At 45.5% G+C, this 26,918-nt stretch overlaps 1 protein-coding gene across 6 annotated transcripts in view; it reads right to left on the bottom strand.

Annotated features, from left to right (window-relative positions):
• LOC137421245 (retinoblastoma-like protein 1) overlaps window positions 1–26,358 on the bottom strand; it is a 165,440-nt gene extending 139,082 nt beyond the window's left edge. For 3 of the 6 annotated variants that reach the window (XM_068107111.2, XM_068107112.2, XM_068107116.2), the window contains exons 1-2: window positions 25,975–26,358; window positions 13,940–14,073 (exon numbers count right to left, since the gene is read on the bottom strand). In XM_068107111.2, coding sequence (XP_067963212.2) covers window positions 13,940–14,073; window positions 25,975–26,229 — 389 coding nt within the window. In that variant the 5' untranslated portion in view covers window positions 26,230–26,358. Of the gene's footprint in view, window positions 1–13,939; window positions 14,074–18,366; window positions 18,386–25,974 lie in introns of those variants that run through there. The other 3 variants (XM_078771668.1, XM_068107114.2, XM_068107113.2) reach the window with 3 other exon arrangements.
• Between the last annotated feature and the right edge of the window lie 560 nt (window positions 26,359–26,918).

The raw sequence follows: 26,918 nt of genomic DNA, 5'->3' as shown, positions 1-26,918 counted from the left end.
AAAATAATACAAGGGTTTATTAAAGGAAAAAGGCAAGGACAGGAAAAAACACGCGCCGGTAATAAAATATCCTAATCGGGACGTCCCCACACACAGATTTCGGATACGAGACACAGGAATGGATTAACAAAAGAAATACATTCGTTACGTGCGCCTGTGGTGTGCGAGCTTATCTGTCTTGTCGTCTTTCAGGGTATCGTCCCCCACGCGGCTCCAAGCTCCGCCGCACACCACAAGGCCCCTCGCTCCAAGCCTCCCGCCGCTCACAAGGTCCGTGCACCAAGCTCCAAAGCACCGAGCACGGCTCCAAGCACCACGAGGTCCCACAGCAGGAAAAGCAACGTGCGTCCAACGCAGGCTAGCGGCTCAAAGCGAGGTCAAAAAGCAAGCGAACTCCACTCGGGCTATGACTCAACTGGGGCTGTGCAAGACGAAGAAGAGTGCCTAATAGCGAGCTGTGCAAAACGAGAGCACGAACCGCTAGAGACTGTCAGAGCAAGAGCGAATGACGTCCAACACCCAAGAGAGCAACTCAACTACTGGTCAACTACTCTGTCTCTCCCTCTCCTTCTCGAACTCAATCCAACTCTCGTGCTCTTTCCAGACCAACTCGACCAACTCTCGTGCTCTCCCTCTCGTCTCTCTCTCGAACCAACTAACTCTCAAATGGCGTTTGGCGCTCACTAATATCTCCTGGCCGGTGACGTCAGCCTTGGCGCGCTACCAACGAATCGGTGTCTTCCACCGACTCGTTGGCTCGCTCAGGCCCATTCCTACAGCGCCACCCCAACACTCGTTCTCTGTTCCGAGATCATAGCGCGTGGTAGTCGATTTGGATAGGCCCGTCGGAGGTGCAACCGGCGGCGGCCATCATCGGCGGTGCCCCGGCCTGGCTTCTTTGCCTGTCCGTCTTCCAGTCATGTCAGGGAAGGGATTTAGTTAGTGTTGTACTAGGGACCTAACTACATGTCTAAATGAGTGCAGTGCCAAAAGGGACAAAGGTTTGGCTGATCAGGTGAGACACACAGGGGCGCTACTCTTTAATCCCTACTCTACTTATCACTCGAACCTCCTGGTAGGTTCACAAGTATACATCTTACCCGACAAAATGCCTACACATGAAAATTACAAGTTCAGATTCCTTACCGCGACAGACGAAGCACGTTACCTACACAGATCTATCTAGCTCTATGTATCACTACCCCACCTGACATAACAATATATGCAGTCGTGGCCAAAAATATTGGCACCATTGCACTTTTTTCAAATAACTCACAATTTTCTCGAAAATCAAGTTGAAATTGACAAAAGTATTTGGTCTCCACAATTCTTTATTTCACTGTTAATATTACAGAACCTTTGTTTTTTATTCAGAACTTAATATATCCTATTAAATCAAAAAATAAAAAGAAATGGCATTGAGACAATTATTGACACACTCGAGTTAATATTTGGTAGCACGGCCTTTGGACAAAATAACTGCAGTCAAGCACTTCCTATAGCCATGAATGAGCTTCCTCCACCTCTCTACTGGCAGTTTCGCCCACTCTTCTTGTGCAAACTGCTCCAGTTCTCCCAGATTTGAAGGGTGCCTTCTCCAAACTGCTGTTTTCAGATCTCCCCACAGGTGTTCAATGGGATTTAGATCTGGACTCATTGCTGGTCACTTCAGAACAGTCCAGCATTTTGTCTTGAACCATTCCTGCATGTTTTTTTGAAGTGTGTTTGGGGTCATTCTCCTGCTGCAAGACCCACGACCTTTGACGGAGACCCAGCTTTCTGACACTGGGTTGAGCATTGCGCTCCAAAATGCCTTGGTAATCTTCTGATTTCATGATGCCATGCACACATTGAAGGCACTGAGTGCATGAGGCAGCACAGCAACCCCAAAACATCACTGAACCTCCTCCATGTTTGACTGCAAGGAAGGTGTTCTTTTCTTTGAAGACTTCATTTTGTTTTCTGTAAACATAGAGATGATGTGCTTTACGAAAAAGCTCTAATTTAGTTCCATCTGTCTACAGGACATTCTCCCAGAGTGATTTTGGCTTGTTCAGGAGTGTTTTGGCAAATTCCAGTCAGGCTTTCTTACGTGTATCTCAGCAGTGGGGTCCTCCTGGGTCTCCTACCATAGAACCCCCTTTCATCGAGTTAGCGATGGATGGTGCTAGTTGAAACTGTCGTACCTTGTGTCTGAAGGTCAGCTTGAATCTGTTTGGCAGTTGAACGAGGTGCTTTCTCTACCATTCGAACAATCCTTCGCTGCAATCATCGATCAAGTTTTCTCTTGCAGCCACGTCCAGGGAGGTTGGCTACAATGTCATGGGCCTTAAACTTCCTGATAACACAGCGTACGGTGGACACAGGAACATCAAGGTCTCTGGAGATGGACCTGTAGCCTTGAGGTTGTCCATGCTTGGATACAATCTTGTGTCTGACCTCCTCAGACAATTCTCTGGTTTTCTTTCTTTTGTCCATGCTCATTGCAGTACACCAGTGACACAAAACAGCAGAATGACTCCTTTTCTCTATTCAAAATGGTTGATTCTTATATTGCAGGCACCTGCAACTCACCACAGGTGAGTTCAATTCCAAAGTAAAGAATCACCTGTTTGAAATGTCATTATTTCTAACAACTTCTAAGAGGTGCCAATAATATTGTCTGGGCGATTTTAGGATTTCTGTGTGGAATAAGGTAAGATTTAGTAATTTGCTCAGCTATTTTTGTTTTGTTCCACTGCAAACCAAAGATATACATATGTGGAGGGTGGTGCTCAAAATAATTTTTTTTAAATATTTACTGGGACATGGCTTTATGTTGTTCCTTTTGTTCCAAAATGAAAAGACACCAAATATGAAAGCAATCTGATTTTATTTAGGGGTGCCACATCAGCCTTCAAACTAAAGGTGTCTACAAAACTATATATGGATTTCAAAATTTCTATATATGGATCGAAAGCAAAACCAGAAGTTTGTTTTATGAAAATCCACCCTCCACTCACTTTCTTTGTATTCTAGCAAACACAAGTTACAATAGCTGCACAAATAGCACTATATTGCTATGAAAACTCAAATTCAATGATAACAATCCAAATGTTCAGTTCATAAAATGAAGAGACACCATATCACATAATATTTAAAAACCCAAATATAATGAGAAATGTAACTCCTATTTCTGGGCCTGTTTCACCACTGTTGCCTTCTTGGCATCGGGGTACATCTTCCTGTGAGCAGCAACAACTTGGAGCAGAGCTTGCTTTTGCTCTTCATCCTTTGTAAGGAGCTTATTGTAGTCTTGTATCAATGCGACACCCCTTTCTGCCCTGTCGTTCACCACGACTAAGCCACTGGCGGCTTTCTTTGCTTCCTGAAAGCTGGTTCTTGCTCCCATGAACCAGGATCCTTATCCATCCAATCAGTTGGGGTCCCTAGGATGCTGAAGAAATGCTTGGTGTGTTTTGTTATGAGGCCAGCGATTGACAGGGCGGTTCCTCGTTTGATAGCCGGTCTCTTTGGAGAGGGGTTTTCACCGTCATTTTTCAATGCTTCAATCATATTGATCTTGCTTTCTTTGTCAATTCTGGTGTCAAAGAATGCAAATGCCACTAGTACTGGGCTCATGTACCACGTGTGGCGGCCAAGTGCCTTCAAGGCTGCCTGAGCCATCTTCTGATTGATTTGTTCAAACTTTTCCAACTTCTTGAAGAGGTTAATGTCATTCAGGGGAGCCTCAATAGCTTGTGGAGCCCGAAACCAAGCCTGTACATACACAAGGCAGACAAAAATGTTGAAGGCTCGGAGTTCTCTCGCCTCTCGAAGTGTCAAGTGGAACTCTGACCGAAACATGAACACCTGTAGTGAATATAGTGCTTTTGCCATCCATCTGGCTCTGTGCATTGCTCCTGGAGCCATGATCTGGATTCCACGAGGTGGGATTCCTCCCATGTAGATGACAGTCAGTTCTAGGAGTTCACGATAATCATCTCGTGGCTGCTGATCTTTCAAACACACAAGAGCAAATTCCAGAGCTTCATCCATCATGTCATTGTTCTGTGCAAACTCAGCTGCCGTATCAGGATCTGTGAATCCATTTTTTGGTTGGTGATGGGCAATGGATGGCCACTCCGCCTGAAACCGCTTAAAAAGCTGGATGTCAGGGCCTGATGAAGGACCGAAAAGAGTGGTGAAAACATCTCCCAGAATGATTTCGTGCGCATGATGGCGGCAAGCCAAATGAATTAGTTCAGTCTGTAGCTTCTTTTCAATGAGGACAGCAGCCCCTCCACGAACACCTGAATTGCTGGCCGTTGTGTCAAAAGACAAAGCCTTCACCTTGCCCACAAGGTTCCAGCTCTTCAGTGTCCACTACAGCGGTTGCCATAGCTTCTCCTCCCCCGTCAGGTAACTTGGGAACATTCAACAGCTGCTCCATTCCATGGTACTGGTTGGACACAAGGATTGGAAGACGATCCACCTTCACATGCACAAAATCTCCAGTGACATCGGGAAGAAGCTTTCCATCCCAATGGACCACTAAATGACCCTGCACATTATGATGAAATGCTTCTTTTATTTCGTCCATGGTTTTGCATCGATGCATCATGCGATTCCGCCGCACTGTCCATCGGTTCAGTGCCAGCTCTGCAGGATCCCATCCTACTGCTCTACAAATGGATGCCAAGTTGTGGACAGCCATTCGGTCACTTGTTTTCGTACGATCCAAAGAAGCTGCGACTTCAGGAGTGACAATGTTGATAGGCCTTCTTTTCTTGGGACGAGATATCCCACCATCAGATGATGAAGAACCAGCCTGTGCCGTGGTCTCAGAGTCAGAGTCTGAGTCTGTGACTTCCATAGCAGTAGCACCCTTCATGACCATTTCCTGTCTCTTATTTTCCTTCTCTGCCTTAGTCTTCTCCTTTTCTTCCCTTTCTTTCTTTCGCTTCCAACACAGTGTCTACAGATCCCATTGAAGCCTTCCTCTCTGAGAATTGATCGTGAAGAAACTTCCTGTCCTCGGGGTTGGTGATTATGGCCTCCGAATCTGCATGCCTAAGATCAAACGTCTTCTCCAAGGAGGCCTTGAAGGATGCTTCCTTTTTCTCTTGGGTCGCACCACCCCGCTTTGCACCTTTTTGGAGGCTCCTCCATTCTTCATATAGCCTCTCCAAACGATGGATGCAGTGCTGCTTCGTCGTTGTAGGTAGGTGAGATTTTTCCCAGAACTTCACAACCTCTTCAATGGTGAGGGTTGCACTCTCCCGGGCAGTGCGATTCTCCTTCTTCAGGTGATGGAAAAACAGGACAAGAGATTGATGCACAGTCGGGAGCTTGGCACCTTTGATGGCATCTCCAGAAGTGGACCCAATGAGATACACATTATCCTGAGCCCGAGTTTTCAATGAAACACTGGTACTAGCACATGCCATATCTGCAAAATACGCAAGAATGTGGGTAAAATCCTGTTAATTCTTACTCCACAGGGTCACTCTCTACAAAAGAGCCACAGTCAATAAGTTAGGCCTACATATTACACACTAAAAAAGCGTACCCCTGACCCCGGGAACCTGTACAAAACATGCATGAAAATTGCCCAGATAGTGATCATAGGAAGTCTCAAAACTGTATGTATAATATATTGTATATAACTATATATATAATGTATAATGTGTATTTATGTATATTTATTATTTAATGTATATTTTATGTATAAATTTAATGTATATTTAATTATAATGTATATATTGTTGCGGATATGGGATTTGGATCCATCCATATCCGCTTGTAAATATTCCCCTATTTCCTCAGTACTTCCCAACTATCCCCAATTCCCCATTCCCTAGTCCCATTTTCTGTAAACAACACTCTGTAGACCCGACCTCCCCCTATTTCCCCCATTAAATGTCGCATCCAGGTCCACCGCATCTCACGTAGACAACTATAGGACATCTTGCTAGTTATTCTTAGTCTATGTCAGTTAAGGACTCGTTTCCATTAATTGTGACTTCGTTGCACCAGAATGTGATTGTATGGCACCGTTAGGAAGTTTAGGACCTCCCAATACCTCCCCGCAGCTCTTCCTCACGGTTCAGCAACAACAACAGCAACAGCAACAACAACAACAGCGGCGGCGGCGCGGGGAGTGTGCGTCCTCACTCCGGCTTGGTTGGTGGGGGGTGTTGGGAGGGCACCATGCCTTTCCAACGAGCCGCCATCGAGCATGTGCTCGACGGGGTTACCAAGTAGGGGCTCACTGTCAGCTCCTCGTCAAGGGCGGAGCCCGGTAACCCCCCGCACCCAATAGAAGCGGCGGACCGATCCCATCTGGGGCGGAGCCAATGAGCCGAGGGCGTGTCACTCCCCGCTGAGCATGCGCAGGAAGAGGGAGGTGACGTCAGATGCGCCCTGAGCTGGGAGAGAGAAGGACGCCACCTCCGAGCGCTGCAATACCTCCCCGCATCTCTGGACCGGACCGTGTTTGATTCTGCCCCTGAGCCAAGGTGCACCTTGTGCTATCGACTGCCTGTCCTTCCCTGCCATCAATCCCTGTGTAAGTCAGTCTTGTTCCGTTTGTCTGTGGTCTGTCTGGGGTAGATAAGATTGTGTCTAAGTGCCTATCTCTTCTGTGTCTTTACCTCATTGCCTTGTAATCTACCCCTTTTCTCCCCCACTAATTATATCCTCCTCCGGAGGTCTTGAGAACTGTACCCCTTGCGTCGTTTCATTTATCCCAGTCGTTGTGTCCTTTCCTTCATTGATTTAGCGTAGCGCGATTTGGCCAACGTTCGAGTGGAATCGGGTGAGTTGGGGGTAATCGGGTAAACTGTGCGAACACGGCGGCCATTCCGCTCGGCCCATCATAACATCTTAAGCCGTGTCCGTAACAATTGGTGTCGAGGAGTGAGATTGGACCCGAAGCGCGCTTAACGCGCTCAAAATTACAAGCAGTGTGAAATTTGTTTTGTTTTAAAATAAAAACCCGAATTTTGAAAGTCGCGCTATGGCAGATCAAGACGGCTGGGTTCCGGTAGAGGAGAGTGAGGCAGGGTCGATCCAGGACCAAATTGAGGGACAAGAGGAGAGCGAAGCAGTGAGGGCGGCAGGTTCGCAAAATGGCGTCCTCGCGCACGAGGCTTCAGGCGCGCAAAGTGGCGTCCTCGCGCACGTGGGGGTAGCGGCACCAAATTTTGCCGCGCCCGTGACCGTAGCAGCGGCCGCAGCACCAATGAACTGGGGCCTATTCATGCAGCAGATGCAGGCCTTCATGGTCAAGGCGGATGAGGAGAGAGAAGAGAACAGGGGGATGAGAAACCAAATTTTAGGAATGGGGAACCGGATGGATGCTCAGAGTGAGCAAATGAGGGCTCAGAGTGAGCAATTGGGGGTAATGAGGGACGAAGCGAGGGGTACCGGTGAGGGATTAGACAAGAAATTAGAGGGGTTAGACAATGGGATAGAAGGGGTGAAACATGGGTTAATGGGGGTAGAAAACAGAATGGCCGCTCAAGAGAATCCAATGGAAGGGATGAAAAAGGGGTTAGAGGGGTTAGAAAACAGTATGGAAGGCAAATTGAGGGACATGAGGGACCAAGCGGAAAGGGAAGTTAAAAAAATGGGGCAGCAGATAGAGGGGGTCAGAATGGGGGTAGAAACTAAATTGGATGCTCACAGGGAGGAAATGGAGCAGATGAGGGTGGCATCTGGGCAGGAGATGCAAGTGATGGGAGAGGAGATCAGAAGAGGTGTGAGTGAGGAGGTCGGAGGAGTGCGCGAGGAGGTGAGGCACTGTAAGGAGCGCATGGAGAAGGAGGTGAGAAAGGGGACTGTAAAATTGCAAGGTGGTATAGAGGAGTTGACGCTGGGAGTAGAACAACTGACAGTGGGACAAAAGAGTTGGGGGACCAGGTAAAGAAGAACACAGCGGTAATAGAGGGTTTAAAATCGACACAGAAGGAGATGAAAAAGGACGTAGGGGTAATTAAAAAAGAGTGTCAGACGGTACATGAGGACCTGACGAGGAAAATGAACAAGGTGGTAGAGGTGATGGAGGTTAAAGAGCGGGAGGTGCGGGAGCACATAGAAAAAAATAAAGTGGAGTTAGAGGAAGAACTTAAGGGGGCGCACGAGGAGATGAAGGAGGTGAAGCAGAAATTAGAAGAAGTGGAAGAAGGGGTGAGCGAAATTAAGAAGCGACGGAGAGAGGATAAGAAAGAGATAAAGGAGGAAGTAAAAGAATTGGTCCAAAGTCTGTGTTCGGATCGTGATGATGTGCTCATTAACCGGATGAGGGATTCGCAGGTGATGGAGGAGAAGCGAAGAGAAAGAGGACCCGGTGTAAGTGGTGACCAATATGGTCGTGCGTATGATGCGCCAGGTGATTTACTGAGCTTGGGGGTCGAGATGGACCCGGGTGTTCGTGAGAGGCCGTTGGTGAAGTGTGCGACAGGTCTGGTGTGCGAAAAAGGAGGTGTGCGAGAAAGTCCGACTCTGGGGTGCATGGGGAAAGAGTGCGCTGTCAAAAGTAAGGAAGAGTGTACACCTGTGGTGAGTGTTACAGAGGGTGTAACGGGAGAGTGTGCGCGAGAAAGGTGTGTAACGGATGGGTGCATGAGGAAAGAGTGCGCTGTCGAGAGTAAGGGTGAGTGCGCTGTCAAGAGTGGAGATGAGAGTAGTAAGAGTGACACGGAGCGTGAGTTGGTTGTGACAGGTGAAAAAGGATGCACACCTGGAATGGTAGAGCGTGTGTGGGAATGCACGCTGGAATTGGTAGTGAGGCACGTGGTTGGGTGTGCGAGTGAAAGCACACCTGTGATTGTCACAGAGGAGGTGACCGAGGAAGGGGCGCGAAGGTGTGTTGGTGAGGTGTGCGACCAACGAATGTGTGCCAAAGTGTTCGGTGGTCAGGTGTGTGACCAAGGCTGTGAGTGGAATGAGTGTACCTGGGTGTGTTAGAGAAGGTACGACGAGGAGCATGGGAACAGCTGGATGTATGGGCAAGAAAGGGGTAGCGTATGCGTGTGAGCATGCAGGTGAGGCATCGACGGTAACCGGGTTCGCGGTTAGAGCGACTTATAGCCGAATCGGGCCCTCGGTGCGTGCCGGGCTTCGCGTGCCGCGAGAACCAGCGGGGATCCGATCCACGGCGGGTTCAAAAGGACCGCCCTACGCGATCCACGCTGGGCCTCGCTTTGAACGGCCGCGTCCGTGCTCCACTAGGCGGAGCTGGCAGCCCGATAGGAAGGGTCGTCATGGCGACCACTTTTTGTTGAGGCATTCCGGCAGGTCGAGATCGGGCCATGGGATGGCTCCGTGCCGAGATGGTGCGTGGGACCTCGGCCCGGGTAAACCTCCTTCCCTGCACCGAATGCGGGACGTATCCAGCCGCTGGCACCAAACAACCCGCATTCATGGCTTGGCTGTACGAAGCCGAGCTTTAGAAGTGAATTGGCGCACCGAGAGGATCTAGTAAGTAGACTGTAATGACGAGGATAGTGTTTTGGCCCCGAAATTAGAAAAACAAAATTTGATGATTGGCAAAGGATTGGCAGTAATGATTGGCAGATGATGGGTAGTGATTGGCAAATTTTTGATTTGTTGAAATTTGATGTGCAAAATTGGTAGTGGGAGATGCCCGATGTGGTGGGATGGCAACTCTGTCATCCCTCACAAACTATGGGGGCAAAGGAGCACTAGCTTATGGGGTGATGGCAGTGAAAACTAGCCCGGGTGGGTTAGGATATTGTGTGTAGGGCCCTAGAAGATGACATTAGGTAACGTTAAGATTAGTTAGTGACTGATACCTGTAGTGGGGACGCAGGTAGTTTAGTGTGGATGATAATGACGAGGGAGCGCAATAGTTTAAAGGGACGACTGGGAAGCGCAAGTTTCAGAGGGGAGTCGTTAGATGAGATGATGCTGTGTGAGAACTGGACAGGTGTGTGGAGCAGTGTATGAGTAGTGAGTGTTGTGGATCAGCGCGAATGCGCTTGGGGGAGAGAAGGGTGCAGGCGGCACCAAGTATGAGAGCACAGGTGTGCAAGTACAGGTGTGTGGAATACATGGAGTATTGGAATGAGTGGTGTGGAGAGAGTTGGAGTAAGTGGTACGGAGTGGTGTGCATGGTGCGAAGGTGTGGATGGGGGAAGAGTGGACCCCTTTCACGAGTACCCGGGGCGGGAAGTGTAAGTGTTAGGTAGAGGGTATAGGTAAATTGTGGTTGGATATTGGCATTTGTGGTGCGGTTGCAGAATGGTATTGTGGATGGGTGCATTAGTGTTGTGGAAATGGCTGGGCGTGTAGCCTGTTAGTGTGTGTAGTTGGTTGGGTGCTCCACCACTGTGAGGATGTCGGACAGGTGAGGCCGCAGGTGGGCTCTGGGAGCCGGTAGTAGTTGTTGTGGATGGGGCCCGAGGATCCGGAGGACGGACCCAGGTAGCCCAGTGCCAGAGGGCACCAAGGGGTGACAGAGCCAGGAGGGGCTTTCCCCAGTTAGATAGGTTAGGGTGAGGAGCTAGGTAAGCTCGGGTGGCAACTGCAGTGGTGGAGGTGTGCAGGTGGGTAGACCTGCTGGGAGAGCTACACGTCACAGCCCAGAAATTGTGCGAGGGCACCGGGAGATGAATCGGGGGAGTGAGACCCCAAATTGAGAAGCACCACAGTTTGGTCAATGGGAATTGGTTTTTAGAACCCATAGTGTAAGTTGGCCAATGGATTGGCAGGGAAAGACCCCGGGTAATGTAAAGTTGTTAAAGTCATTTAGGAAATAGTTAGGATTGATGAACCTGTCGCACCATACGCAGCCACTTACCTGAGGTGATGATGATGACTCCACACCTGTGTTTCTTTGTTTTGTGTTGCAGGAAATGAGAATTGCTGTTTGGATTTGTGAGACGCATCACGACGTGGATAAGACATTGGGGTGATTCCATCTCTCCCTCCTTAGGAGGGACTGATGATGAGTTGGTGATGGCAAATTTTGATGTTGAGTTGGAGATGGCAAATTTGATTGGTTAGGAGGGAGAGAAGACGAATTTGGTTTATGGGAGGAACGGGGAAGACAGTAGGGACGTTTGTTGATGTGTAAAGTAGATGTTTATGGGTAGTGTTGTGTTTTGTGGATACAGTAAGGGGTAAGGGAGGGGCAATGTAGGTTACCTGGTGGGGGGGGGGGGGGGCGTACGGTAGGAACGTACCTGTCTCACCTGGTTCCCATGTGCCCCCAGTGTGCATTACCTTGTATTGCGTGCACTTTTGCGCCCTTACCACCTTACTCACTTGTTTCTTTTGTCTCCCACCTCCGAGGATCTGGCTTTGGGGCGGAGAGAGGGGAGAGAGAGGTGCTGGCTCCGCAGTTGTGGGCCTGTACTTTCGCTGCTTGCTGCCTGGATCGATACACCATATGGACCGCAATTTTTGTGGCCGCCCACAATGGACCGCAGTTCTTTTGCGGGCAAGCACCACCCGTTGATGGACCTCTGGGTCAACGTGGCACCTATGCCATACAGGTGAACCACTTATAGTTGGCCCCCCCTGACGGCCACAATTCAGAAATGGACGCGGTTGGCGCCTTTCTTTATTTTTAAAGAAGCCAGAAGGCCAAGTGCACTCCAGGAAGGCAAGACCAGCGGCAGAACATCGGCCGGCTGCGACACCACCGGTGACCATGAACAATTAATTGTGCATTTTTATGAACACTTTATTGGTGCACCGGATGGTGCTGACTGTGTGTATGGGGTGGTGCTTTTGGTGCTTGGATGGGGTGCTCTGCACATTATTAAAGGCCGTAGGGCCACAGGGCACTCGTGGGTTGGTGTATCGATGCTGGCATGCGTGCTCTCTCTCTATGCATAACATCTGCATGTGTTCCTCAAAGAACAGGTCCTGGATCGTAGTGTAAATATCAGTCTTGTATAAATGATGCTCCCTACCGGCTGTATGTTTAGTTTGAGGATTCTTTCCGCGATTCGGTTATCCTGTGGGTGTGTTTCTGTGAGGAGAAGGGTGCAACGTCGCAGGGGGACATATTTACTCATTTGTGAACATCTGTAAAACTGTCGCACTCAGGGTTGAGTTAATAGTAGAGGGAACTACATCTGAGTGCCACACTAACGTAGGTAAAAATTTATCGGGTCGGGACGCCCCGAGGTAGAGAAGGGTGCAATGTTGCGGATATGGGATTTGGATCCATCCATATCCGCTTGTAAATATTCCCCTATTTCCTCAGTACTTCCCAACTATCCCCAATCCCTAGTCCCATTTTCTGTAAACAACACTCTGTAGACCCGACCTCCCCCTATTTCCCCCATTAAATGTCGCATCCAGGTCCACCGCATCTCACGTAGACAACTATAGGACATCTTGCTAGTTATTCTTAGTCTATGTCAGTTAAGGACTCGTTTCCATTAATTGTGACTCTTCGTTGCACCAGAATGTGATTGTATGGCACCGTTAGGAAGTTTAGGACCTCCCAATACCTCCCCGCAGCTCTTCCTCACGGTTCAGCAACAACAACAGCAACAGCAACAACAACAACAACAACAACAACAGCGGCGGCGGCGCGGGGAGTGTGCGTCCTCACTCCGGCTTGGTTGGTGGGGGGGTGTTGGGAGGGCACCATGCCTTTCCAACGAGCCGCCATCGAGCATGTGCTCGACGGGGTTACCAAGTAGGGGCTCGCTGTCAGCTCCTCGTCAAGGGCGGAGCCCGGTAACCCCCCGCACCCAATAGAAGCGGCGGACCGATCCCATCTGGGGCGGAGCCAACGAGCCGAGGGCGTGTCACTCCCCGCTGAGCATGCGCAGGAAGAGGGAGGTGACGTCAGATGCGCCCTGAGCTGGGAGAGAGAAGGACGCCACCTCCGAGCGCTGCAATACCTCCCCGCATCTCTGGACCGGACCGTGTTTGATTCTGCCCCTGAGCCAAGGTGCACCTTGTGCTATCGACTGCCTGTCCTTCCCTGCCATCAATCCCTGTGTAAGTCAGTCTTGTTCCGTTTGTCTGTGGTCTGTCTGGGGTAGATAAGATTGTGTCTAAGTGCCTATCTCTTCTGTGTCTTTACCTCATTGCCTTGTAATCTACCCCTTTTCTCCCCCACTAATTATATCCTCCTCCGGAGGTCTTGAGAACTGTACTCCTTGCGTCGTTTCATTTATCCCAGTCGTTGTGTCCTTTCCTTCATTGATTTAGCGTAGCGCGATTTGGCCAACGTTCGAGTGGAATCGGGTGAGTTGGGGGTAATCGGGTAAACTGTGCGAACACGGCGGCCATTCCGCTCGGCCCATCATAACATCTTAAGCCATGTCCGTAACAATATATTGTATAACTATATATTTATTTATTATATTTAAATTTCAATATATTATATTAATTTTTAATATATTATTTAATGTATTATATTTGTCTATATTTGTATAATTGTCCATCGTATAATTGTATATATAATGTATAATATAATATATATTATTATTATTTAATGTATATTTACTATATATTTATTTTTAATATTATATTTAATGTATATATATAATTATGTATTTATTTTGTGTATATACAGCCCAAAAAATGGGAATTCCTATTTTTGCATGGGGGAAAATTCATCACTGATGTGGCACCCCTAAATATTATTGGATTCCATTCAAATTTGGTGTGGTTTCCTTTGACACCAAAAGGAACAAAAATAGACCATGTCCCGGAGAAAATCTGCATTTTGATTTTTTGAAGCCCACCCTAATATGTGGATATGAAAATATTTTTAAAATTTCAACAATTTTCTGGAAGAAATGAAGCATTATTTGAAATACGTGCAAGGGTGCCAATAATTTTGGCCACGACTGTATTTAAGTTATCATGTTCGCTAAACTAACTGTCCATCCATTTTTGTGTTCTGTTACATCAGATCCCACTGAACAAACATTCCATGGGGAATAGGATGATAGCTTACCTGAGGTGTGATAAGCGCAGAATACGAGTGAGAGACACACAATTCCCTTCCATGGTGTTGTGAGCCATTGTGAGTGTGCGTGACTTCCGACAAGCAACATAAAGTGCACACGCAAGCCACTGCAATTCTTCTCCCTGAAAAAGATTATAAAAAGATAAAAGTAAAGATTTTAGATGTTATTTCAGTGACAAAAGGATTTGAGGGGAAAAGGCAAAATGTAGCAGTAGCTAATGCATTTATTGTCCCCCGTCGCACCACGGAGCGAAAGGGGGACTATGGTTTTCCCCTCCGTCCGTGTGTCCGTCCGTCCGTCCGTCCATCCATGCGGCGTGTGTGCATGCGTGCGTAAGCGAAGGACCGAATTCTAATTTGGTGTGTGGGTGCAACCCACGTCAAAATCCAAGATGGCCGTCGCCCTGTATGTCTGACACCATGTATGTCTGAACCTTGTGAGCGGAATATCTTGAAAAACAAGCATTCTGAGTATTGCGCTGCAATACATGTCCCCTACCGGCAGTCTGTCATCCAGAAAACTGTTGGGGAAATTACCAAGGGTTATTCACCCACAGGTTCTGAATCGTTCCCAATCGCAAATTACCTCAGGACGGGCTCACCTGTGATTCGCACTCGGGACTTCGATTTACACACCTTGCAGACAGGTCAGCAGAAGCACGAGAAAATAAGTTGTTGATAAAGAACCTTTCGAGTCGCTAAATATCAGTAATTTATTATATTTTCCGGTTCACGATCAATGATCGATGTGTATATAAATGTTGCTCGGCTTGGCTCCGCCCCTCCGGAAAGCGTGCACTGTGTCGCGCTGTTGACGTTCGCGAGACGAGGCTGAAGGCACGCGGTGGGGCTTGAGGAGAACTCCAGAATAAACAAGAGATATCCATTTTTAAAAATATTTTACTTGAATTAGCGATATCTGCCAAACCATGTACCCTATCGCAAATTCCAAAAGGACATTTTAGTAGACTCACCTGCTGAACAGATCCGTGAAGTTTCCCCTCGATTGGATCAAAAATGAGGGAGGGGCTCGGTTTTAAAGGTTCATGCTTAAAAACGTCACAACTCTGAAACCATGTGACGCATGACGTCATGCTCGCTGGCTTTTTTGTTCGTCATGGGTATGCGATTTTGCCTGCAAAGTTTGGCCTCGATCTGTTCAGCCTTTGCAGAGTAAAAGGGGTTTTCGTGTTTTCACGAAAAACAATATGGCGGACGAACCACGTGACCTGTGACGTCATAATTACCATTAAAATATTCTACAGACCGAGTCCATCATATGGTGAAAATTTTTATCTCAATCGGTCCAATTATTGAAGAGAAAATCTTTTTTAAAGGAAATTAAAACTTAAAATGGCACTGAGTTCAGGATCATCAGAATTATCAGAATTACCAAAGTTCAAAGTGCCATAACTTTGTCAAAAATGATCGAAACGTCGTGAAGTTCGAACTTGACCTGTAACTTATCATGAGGAAACCATGTGCCAAGTTTGAAATCATTAGCCATAAGCGTTTAGAAAAAAAGTCCGGACAACTGTTCTTTGCGTGACGGACTGACGGACTGACAGACTGACGGACTGACGGCGAGCAAACCTATAGTCCCCTCCGGTGTACAGCGGTAGGGGACTAATAAGCGAAGGACTAACTACTAATCTGGTGTGCGTTTGTATCTACGCATAACGAAGAACGCTATTGAAAATTGGGTCGCCGCGTCAAAATCCAAGATGGCCACTGCCATGTATGTCTGAACCTTGTGAGCGGAATATCTTGAAAAATAAGCGAAGTACGAACTTCTAATCTGGTGTGTGGGTGTGTCTAGGCATAAGGAAGAACGCTATTGAAAATTTGGTCGCCACGTCAAAATCCAAGATGGCCGCCACCATATTTATGTCTGAACCTTGTGAGCGAAATATATTGAAAAACAAGCATTCTGAGTATTGTGCTGCAATACATGTCCCCTACCAAAGTTCAAAATGCCATAACTTTGTCAAAAATGATCGAATATGCAAATTTATGCACGGTTGATGCTGGGTTTTTTTCCAAACTTGATCTGAGGTATGCTGAGACACGTGTGTCACGCCTCGCCTCATTGATAAGCCCGCAAGGTCGCTCCGTGGAGCGGCCTGCACGTATTGCACTGTGTGAATTATATAAATTATTACCAACTCACGGTCTGAGGTACTAGCGATTCAAGAGATATCCATTTTTTTATGGCACATTGGAGGAGCCAATGCGAGGTTTCTTCTTCCTCAGCTTGTCACAACTCTGTCAAATGCGATCGAGTTAAAAAAGTCAGAATTTGACCAAATCTGTTTTATTTGTTTGTTAATATACCTCAGCTATTGACAAATCTTAAATAAGAATTTTATTTGAGGTTAAAATGACCGCGACAGGTCGTGTCCAACGATGCTTTCAGTCTGTACATGTGATAAATAATTAAATCCGCACACTTGACGCCTCTTCTTCTTCACGCAATAACAACTTGTAGCTTCCAGACCGTACATCCAATCATCCTGAAATTTTGCACACTTGTTACTCTTCATGACGTCTACTATAGTATGAAGTTTCACGTCGATCAATAAAGCGATTCAAGATATCCATTTTTTTAATATTTTCGTTTAATTAACGATATCTGCCAAACCACGTGAGCTATCGCAAATTCCAAAAGGACATTTTATTAGACTGACATGCGGAACAGATCTGTGAAGTTTCCCCTCGATTGGATCAAAAATGAGGGAGGGGCTCGGTTTTAAAGGTTCATGCTTAAAAATGGCATAACTCTGAAACCATGTGACGAATGACGTCATGCTCGCTGACTTTTTTGTTCGTCATGGGTATGCGATTCTGCCTGCAACGTTTGGCCTCGATCTGTTCAGCCGTTGCAGAGAAAAAGGGGTTTTCGTGTTTTCACGAAAAACAATATGGCGCCCGAACCACCTGACCTGTGACGTCATAACTACCATTAAATATTCTACAGACCGAGTCCATCATGTGGTGAAAATGTTATCTCAATCGGTCCTATTATTGCAGAGAAATTGGTTTTTAAAGGAAATTAAAACCTAAAATGGCACTGAGTTAAGGATCATCAGAATTACCAAAGTTCAAAGTGCCATAACTTTGTCAAAAATGATCGAAACGTCGTGAAGTTCGAACTTGATCTGTAACTTATCATGAGGAAACGATGTGCCAAGTTTGAAATCATTTGCATTAAGCGTTTAGAAAAGAAGTCCGGAAAACTGTTCTTTGCGTGACGGACTGACAGACTGATGGACTGACGGACGGACTGATGGACGGACTGATGGACGGAGGGACAGCGTGCAAACCTATAGTCCCCTCCGGTGTACACCGGTATGGGACTAATGAAGGGAGGGGGAGACAAGATGGGGAGAGAGAGGGAAGCACACAAGCACAACAGTGAAAAACAGGGACATTGGGCTTTTTGAGATTTCTTGTTCACAGAAGGACAAAGAAACAGGGGTGAAAACATACTTCGGTGAAAAGATCCACCTTCGGTGGCGGAGGTAATTAGAGAGAGCATAATCCTGTATCGTGCACAAGACCTACATACTTCCACACAACGCTTTGTTAATGTATGTCAATCTGTGAAAATTAGAAAGCTGTAAATTTAGTATTCAGTATGGACCACAGTGTTATCCACAGAATCGTGTCACCATATATGCCATGTCCGAACGTTATAAAGGGTCCGATGAGGAAGGATTGCAAACTGAAAGCAACGGAGGTGGAGACATTGACTTGCAGCACTCTCCCCATCTATAAATCGGCAGCATCAATTTCTGCGAGGGGTAAAATAATAAATGTATTGCCCATTCTTGTGCATGCATAACAGTACTTCATAATTCCCTGTATTTTATTTATTTCCTTATTTTTACCACCAGGTAGCAAACAGCAAAGAAGAGATCTCTGATGGCAGCGTTTGAGTATCTCAAGGAGGTCGACAAAGTGTCAGGGGAAAGAGACGACAAAGGTACTATCCTCGGGGAGTGTCGTTTGGCACTCATAGGGTGGCAGCTTTGACAAATCAGGCACAGGACTGTTGTGTGGTCCCCATCCTAACTTAGAGTTACCATGTATCATATACAGTTATCAGTTATCATATACACCATATCTCCTTTTATTTAGCCACAGCATTAGGTAGTTAAGGGAATGCAAAGAAGGAAGGCAGCCTTCGACAAGTCTCAATACATCCAGTTCAGCAATTTCACTTTGCAGACAAGATATGGGAGTACGTAAAAATACGTGTTACATTATATTCCTTCGTGGTCATTTATCTTGTGAAAGCTAATTATACCTTTCTCATGGTCACCTATCTGGTCCCTGCCTGCCTAATCCCATTGGTAGTTCAGTTGCGGTGTAAACAAGTCTCGTGTCGAAATGATGATAACGATGCTATGTACCATGCTCTTGCAGTGTGTTGGAGCTGCCGATGCAATTTCTTGCCACTGGTGATACCGGGTGGTTTGCCGTTGTCTTTCCAGCAATCAGTTTAGAGAGGAATTCGTAATTTGGCCGGGGTGCCAGCGACAGCTCGCCTACTCTCCGCAAAGGACACCGTGGGATCTTTAAACGACACAAATCAATGCTGGCAGACAGAACGCCAAATTTAACATACATCCAAGGGACAGCACACACATTGATGCCTCGCCCTGCCTGCGAAACACCAGGATGACAGTTTATAGCTGGGACGAGGTTAGAACCCAGGCTAGACAAATCGGAGGCAAGTGTACATACCTCTGAGGCTATCCTGCTATAACTGTGCTGCAATGGTGTAACGCTAAACCTTACAATCACCTGAACAGCAAAACAAACACCACTCGCTGCAGCCATATAGCAGCTAGTCATGACAACATTTTGCTTGCAGTACGCTGCTGATGCAGTGTCACATGTACCCGAGAGCAGGAAGTTATACTTTGTTCAGTGTGCTCGTGATAACTTGCCTACTCTTCATGAAAGATACCGTTGAAGTATTTATCATCCACAAATTAATGCTAACCCTCATCATCCCAAAATCTGAAGAAACACAACTACCTCAAGGATAGACCAAGTACACGTCTACCAAAAAATACAAACTTCTAACAGGAATCATCACAGAAATGATGTGCCACCACCTAACACAACAAGGAGGCCTCAAGGCAGAACAGAAGGGATGGCAGAGGATGCAAAGGAACAACAGACGACCTACTACTACTGTACTAAACAAGTCCATACTCGAAAGCTGTAAAACAAAAATAAACAAATTATCCACAGCCTGGATAGACCATAAAAAAAGCTTTTATTAGTCGCCCACATTCATGGATGCTAAAATGCATGCAATTGTGCAAGATCAACCCCCAAGTTATCAAACCGATTGATAAAGTAATGGATCACTGGAATACCACATTGATATTACAGCATTTGGAAGAAGAAGAACCACATTTAGAGGCCATTTTTCCCCGCAGGGTGGGGGGGGGGGGGGGGGTGGCCTTTTTCAGGCACTGTGGTCCCCTTTTTGAAGCAATGTTTTATGGCCAGATGCCCTTCCTGCCGCCAACCCTGTTGGTCGCCTCTTGCAACACACAGGGAATTACCAGTGAGCTGGCACTCAATTTGCCTACATCGGAAGGATGACAGGCTGAGTCAACCCCCCTGGTGCTAATTCAGCAATCAACAAGGATTCGAACCCATGATCCTAGGATCCCAAGCCGGCACCCTAACCGCTCAGCCAACACCAGGTTTCATTTGGAAGAATGAATGAATGAATGATCGTTTTAAGGCCATTTTCCCCGCTAGAGCGGGGGTTAGCCTTGCGGGCCCCATGACAATCATGGTTCCCTGTTTGAGGCAATGTTTTTATGGCCGGATGCCCTTCCTGACGCCAACCCTTAGTCGCCTCTTACGATGCGCAGGGATACGGTGTACCTATTCTAAATCGGGGTACACACCGTGATCATTCATCCCAGCAAGCTGGTACTCAAAGCAGCATTTGGAAGGAAAAATCAAAATACCGGGGGTGACGTTACAACGCCGGATCCTTCAGGGAGACAGCCTTTCGTCCCTCCTGTTTCGTCTGAACCTGGACCCACTAAACAACCTTATTTATGAGCAAGGACATGGATACACCTTAACATCCAATAAGAGAATGTCAAAATAAACAAGAATGGTGACATATACTGCATGTAGTGTGCATGGATCATTTAAAACGATTCGCACTGAAGGACTAAAGATCAGTATAAAACCACCGTTTAGAGGCCATTTTTCCCCGCAAAGCGGGGGTTGGCCTTTTCGGGGACCGTGGTTGTTGTTTTGTTTTTTTTTTGGTCCCCTTTTTGAAGCAATGTTTTACGGCCGGATGCCCTTCCTGCCGCCAACCCTGTTTGTCGCCTTTTTACGATAAACAGGGAATTACCAGTGAACTGGTACTCAATTTGCCGACCGCGGAAGGATGACAGGCTGAGTCAACCCCCCTGGCGTTAATTCAGCGATCGCCCGTGATTCGAACCCAGGATCCTTGGATCCTAAGCTGGCACCCTAGCCGCTAGCCCAACACCAGGGACTAAAGATCAGTATAACATCTGAAATTAGTGAGACGGTACTCCGATGACATCTACATGGAATTTGGCATGGATAAGTGTGCCAAGTACACATTCGTACAAGGTAATCCAAAAAAACCCAAAAAACCAACAACTTAAAGATCGACCTAAATACAACAATGCAGTAGCGAGACATCGACACATCATACAAATACCTCGGAGTAGATGAGGGCCACCAAATGTCACAAATGCACAAAACAATTACCAAACAATACCTGCACAGAATATAGCCTGGTGTTGGCTTAGCGGTTAGGGTGCCGGCTTGGGATCCTAGTATCCTGGGTTCGAATCTCGGTCGATCGCTAAATTTAACACCAGGGGGGTTGACTCAGCCTGTCATCCTTCCGAGGTCGGCAAATTGAGTACCAGCTTGCTGGGATGAATGATCCCGGTGTGTACCCCGGTTTAGAATAGGTACACCGTATCCCTGCGCATCGTAAGAGGCGACTAAGGGTTGGCGTTAAGAAGGGCATCCGGCCATAAAAACATTGCCTCAACCAGGGAACCATGATTGTCATGGGGCCCGCAAGGCTAACCCCTGCTCTTGCGGGGAAAATGGCCTTAAAACGATCATTCATTCATTCATTCACCTGCATAGAATGATGCTGATCCTGAAAACATACCTTTCTCCAAGGAACAAAATCAGTCATAAACCAAATTGCAAAACCACAATTCCAGTACAGCTGCGGAATAATAAACTGGCCACAATCAGAAATCAATAGACTGGATATCAAAACAAGTAAACTCATCATCCACAAAATGTTTTACAAAAATCAATGCATCCTGAGAATGTACCTGCCGAGATAAGGAGGTAATGGCCTGATGGAGCTCAACCAAATGCACAGAACGATAACTGTAGGATTGGCTGAGTATGTGAAACGTTCAACAGACTACCGAATCCAATCTCTATACAAACACGAAGACAAGCCAGAGAGGGTATCCCTAACGCACCTAGCAAAAGTTTTCCAAAGACAGGTGCAAATAGAAGACGTAACACAGGAAACCAAAACAGCAACAAGTATAGCCGCAACGCTTGCAAGAAAAGACAAAATAAAAATATAAAGCGAAATATCAACAGATAAACACAGACAACTGGGGAACGACAAAAGATCAGGGAGATATTAATAAAAAAAGAAGAAAAAAAAGAGTTGGATAGATTGGGGATAGACAACGGATCATTGGAATGGCTAAGTGGGGTCTGCTCAGATAGGATGAAAAATGAATCATTATAGATTCCCAAGAAAAAGGACACGACAAAAATGGCTTTGGAAAGACGGCGGGACTGGGTCAATCGGACAATTGTATGTTTTGCAAGGTGGAAACAAAAAGCACGAGTCACCCATCGAATGTAAAAAAAACCTCAAGGTCACACAAAGCTGTACACCCAAAGGCACAACAAGGTACGTCGAGCAAAAAAATCCACTGGCACATCTGCAAAAGTCTCAATATCCCAGTTCCAGAAAACTCATGGAAACACAAACCAAAAGCAATAATTTTAAAGAGGAAGTGACTGCAGCTAGTGAAGACTTATTTCCCTTTATCTGTAAATAGGAAGCTGCATGCCTAAGCTGTCAGTATACAGTCACATGAAAAAGTCATGTGTATATATATGTACAGTCACGTGAAAAAGTAAGTACACCCCATGTAAAGTTTTGACTTTTTCAACATATTTCAACATACAGCTATTTGATCTTCATTTCAACAATATTGATAGATAAAGGTAATATAATATAACAAATATCATAAAACATTTACATTTTGTAGTCCATTGTATAATTTAAATAAACATGAATGCAAATTTCGCATGTGGAAAAAGTAAGTACACCTCTACATTTATCACTACTTCAAATACCTAAAATTAGAATCAGGTGCACCAGCTCAGGTGCAAATGATTAGAACATCGTTAGAGAGGATCTTGGAGTAACCTGTCTTATTTAAACCTCAGACATTTAGTTTTGTTTGCTCTTTGTTGTTGAAGTGTGCGGCGTCACCATGCCTAGATCAAAAGAGCTCTCTGAGGCCTTCAGAAAGAAGGTTATAGATGCCGACGAGTCTGGGCAGGGGTTTAAAAAGATCTCCAAACAATTTGAAATCAATCATTTGACTGTCCGGAAGATCATCTACAAGTGGAGAAGATTCCAAACAACTGCCAACTTGTTCAGGCCAGGCCGCCCCAGCAAGTTCAGCCCGAGAGCAGACCGCAAGATGCTGAAAGAAGTCTCTAAGAACCCCAGAATGTCATCACGGGACCTACAGGTAGTTCTTGCTACTGTTGATGTCAAAATGCACGAGTCTACCATTAGAAAGAGGCTGCACAAATTTGATCTACATGGGAGGTGTGCCAGGAGGAAACCTTTGCTGTCCAGAAAGAACATCAGGGCAAGATGAAAGTTTGTGAATAAACACCGAGGCAAAGACCAGCACTTCTGGAACAATGTGCTCTGGACAGATGAGTCAAAGGTAGAGCTATTTGGCCACAGTACCAGAAGACATGTTTGGCGAAAACCAAAGACAGCATTTGACCACAAGAACCTGATACCAACTGTAAAGCATGGTGGTGGAAATATTATGGTTTGGGGCAGCTTTGCTGCATCAGGGCCTGGGCAGCTCACCATCATAGAATCCACTATGAATTCTTCATTTTACCAGAGGGTGCTTGAGGATAATGTGAGGCCATCTGTCAGAGAGTTGAAGCTCAACTGAAGGTGAACCTTGCAACATGACAATGACCCTAAGCATACCAGTAAATCCACCAAGGAATGGCTGAAAAGAAAGAAATGGAGGGTTCTGGAATGGCCAAGTCAAAGCCCGGATCTAAATCCCATCGAGATGTTGTGGGGGGATTTGAAACGAGCTGTGCATGCAAGAAACCCCTCAAACATCGCACAGCTGAAAGAATTCTGCATGGAGGAGTGGGCAAAAATTTCTCCCAGTCGATGTCAGAGACTGGTAGACAGTTATAAGAAACGCCTACTTGAGGTTGTTTCTGCCAAAGGGGGCAATACCACCTATTAGAGCCAAGGGTGTACTTACTTTTTCCACATGCAAAATTTGCATTTATGTTTATTTAAATTATACAATGGACTACAAAATGTAAATGTTTCATGATATTTGTTATATTATATCACCTTTATCTATCAATATTGTTGAAATGAAGATCAAATAACTGTATGTTAAAATATGTTGAAAAAGTCAAAACTTTACATGGGGTGTACTTACTTTTTCACGTGACTGTATATCTTGCTACGTGTTGGAATGTTAGATTGGCAAACATATTTTTCAGGGAGAGATAGATGTTTGCACCTGCTAACCCATGTTTTGCAGCATTGTTTTTCTGAAGTTGTTCTGCAGAGCTGTTTCCATTTATTTGTAAACCGGAATCTATATGCCGAAAACCACGTGCGTTTGAGGTGTTCTTCAATTCTTGCAAAAATGCGACGCTATATTATGTACATATGCACTATTTTATGGATATTTGTCTCAATTACCTGCGCCACCAAAGGTGGATGGAGGTTATGTTTTCACCCCCGTGTCTGTTTGTCTGTTTGCGTGTCTGTGAACAAGATATCTCAAAATGTTGTGGACGGATTCGGACAAAATTTGGTGGAGAGGTAGCGTATGTGACAAGGACGAAATGAATAGATTTTGGTGAAGATCCAGATTTGGATCCGGCTACGAGAAGTTTTAAAGTGATTCTTCACCATTGGGAGATCGGGTCAAAATGATACATAGCAGGATATCTCAACAAGTTGTGGACGGATTTGGACAAACTTGGTGGGCGCGTTGGGTGTCTGACAAGGACAAATAGATTCGATTTTTGTGAAGATCTGAATATGGATTCGGATATGAGAATTATTTAATTTTGTAAGCGATTCTTCACCATTGAGAGATCGGGCGAAAATCGATATATAACATGATATTTTAAAAGGTTGTGGACGAGTTGGTTAGGTGACAAGAACAAGCCGATTCGATTTTGGTTTAGGTCCGAATCCAGATTCGGCCTATCGGGGGGATACAAAACATAAACTGTTCACCAGGTGGAGGTATGCGCTCTACCGAGTGCCGTTCTAGTTCATTCTCTAAATGGCTTTGAATGCAAGACATGTGCATTAGGGGACGAAAAATTTAGATTTGCAAACCTGTAATTAGTGAATTGCTGGACAACGATGGAATGTTATTATCGTGAAGTCTTTGGGTAAACTGTGTTGACATTTTCTTTGCTCACTTTGTGTAATATTTCCCATAAATCTTTCTATCATATTACAGTATAAATGTTACACTGACGTAATCACATTATCAGATATTTCATACATGCCATATTGCACCTGCTGTCTTTGCTCACCTTCTTATTGTCATAACTATCATAAATATGTACTTTCATTACGGAATTGTGCCAAGCCATTTCCAAATGTATATTTTATTTTTTCCGTGTACTTTGCAGTACGCGCTACTGGCCAGTCACCATTTTTCATTCCGTATTAAATAAATACCTGTTTACTTAATTGTCGGATTTTCTGTCATTTGATACCCTTTGTCATCCACTAACACAACACCCAGATACAACCTCATGGTCCCATCAAGTGTGAACATAGCAAAACAAAGTATGCAACTGTACATTGTACTCAAATACAAAAAGGAAAAGACAGCATTGCTAAATGAGGTTTCAGTTCCCAGTAATTTTGGCCTAAACGACTCAGAAATCAAGAAAATGACCAAATACCAAGACCTCAAAAAGGAAGTGAAAAGATCCTGGAATCTGAAGAGCGCCGAAGTTGTACCAATGATTATTGGAGCAACAGGAATGATGAAGAAGAACCTCACAGAGATCTCAAAAAAAAACATCCCTCAGAATAAAACTTTGAGAACAAGAAATCTTCATAAACTGGTCCATGGATCATGATCCCTTATTGAAACGGAGGTGGATGCTTCAACACCTGGGAGGACTCCGTTCCACGTTTTGAAACCTGTATATGGAGATAACAACCAACGTCACGCACACGCAGACACACATATAAATAAATACACACACACACACACACACTACATATACACACATACATATACACACATACATATACACACATACACACACACACATATACACACACACATATACACACACACACACCTGTTTCCTACTCATACCATCCAGCGGTTCAGGAGTTCGAAGAAGTGAAACAACGCACTGAAACACAGACAAAAATAGACACTCCTCGAATTACATACACTGTGGTATGGTTATGGTCTGCAGGGATCCTCGTCTGACACACACAAACCGAGACTTCAGCTCAGGCCCGACTGTGATCCGCGACATCACAGCAGCAAAAATGAGGGCAAGGAAACGGAACCATCGCTAAGTAAAGCGCAACACGACCACAGGTAACAGGTAACAAACAGGTTGTACTAGTACTAGTAGCTGTAACGTCATTCTAATACCTCCAATGTGTAGTTGGTTCGAATCCGGACAAAGCTGTTCCAAGCTTCCGTCGCTGTTTCCTCGTCCATGTTCAGTCCACTGCACAGTTCATCCAACTTTTGTTTCACCTTATCTTCATCTTCATCTTCACTTTGATTTGTCACTTCGTCGTTTACGTCGTCTCCCATCTCTTCCGCCAGCACTTCTTCTTCCTCTTCTTCCTCCTCATTATTTGCCTCCTCTTCGCTATTTTGCTCACTTTTTCCTCGGGTCATGAGGTTCCCGCTTTTTTTAGTTTAAGATACAGTACTTTAACAGATAACACGAAACAAAACCTACTCTCCGACCACAATGCACCGCGCTACAAAGTGGCGCCAACTTTACCACGCCCCCGCCCCGCCTCCACCCTGTGACTTCACTTCCGCTCAATTCTGAACACGAAAAGATAACAAAATGTTCCTCACAAACGTTTCCACGTTATCGTCGTAATTTACTTCAAAAGCTTGATGTTCCAGCAACGGTTCCTACCTCAGATACGGGCTGGATCAATAATTTTAGATTTTTTTAATTTCCTTTTGTAAATACATTCCAAAGCGAAATTTAATTCAGATAGATTATATGGTGAACATTAATCAATGAAATATATAAAAAATCTCCGCACGGTTTATGGTACAGCTCGCCACAAAACTTGGTCGGTGTATAAGCACGGTAAAGCCTACTTGATCGCCACAATTTACGTGCTAATGTTATCGACGATTTCCTTTCAGCAGATTCGTCACTAAACTAAACACAGGGAAAGAGAGTCTGTTCAATTCAATTTCCCTTCTTTGTTCATTCTGATACATAATCGTGCATTCGTATTGTCCAACATTTTTTACTATATAAGAGAGATGTTGGTCTGTGTCAGAGCTGTAGATAGAGAGAGTTTGGCCAACTAAACAATAGGCGCCATGTTGTTACCCAA

The sequence above is a fragment of the Myxine glutinosa genome, chromosome 2, assembly GCF_964187855.1.
Source record: "Myxine glutinosa chromosome 2, kmMyxGlut1.1, whole genome shotgun sequence".
NCBI lineage: Eukaryota > Metazoa > Chordata > Myxini > Myxiniformes > Myxinidae > Myxine > Myxine glutinosa.
This window is presented reverse-complemented; position numbering and strand designations above follow the sequence as displayed.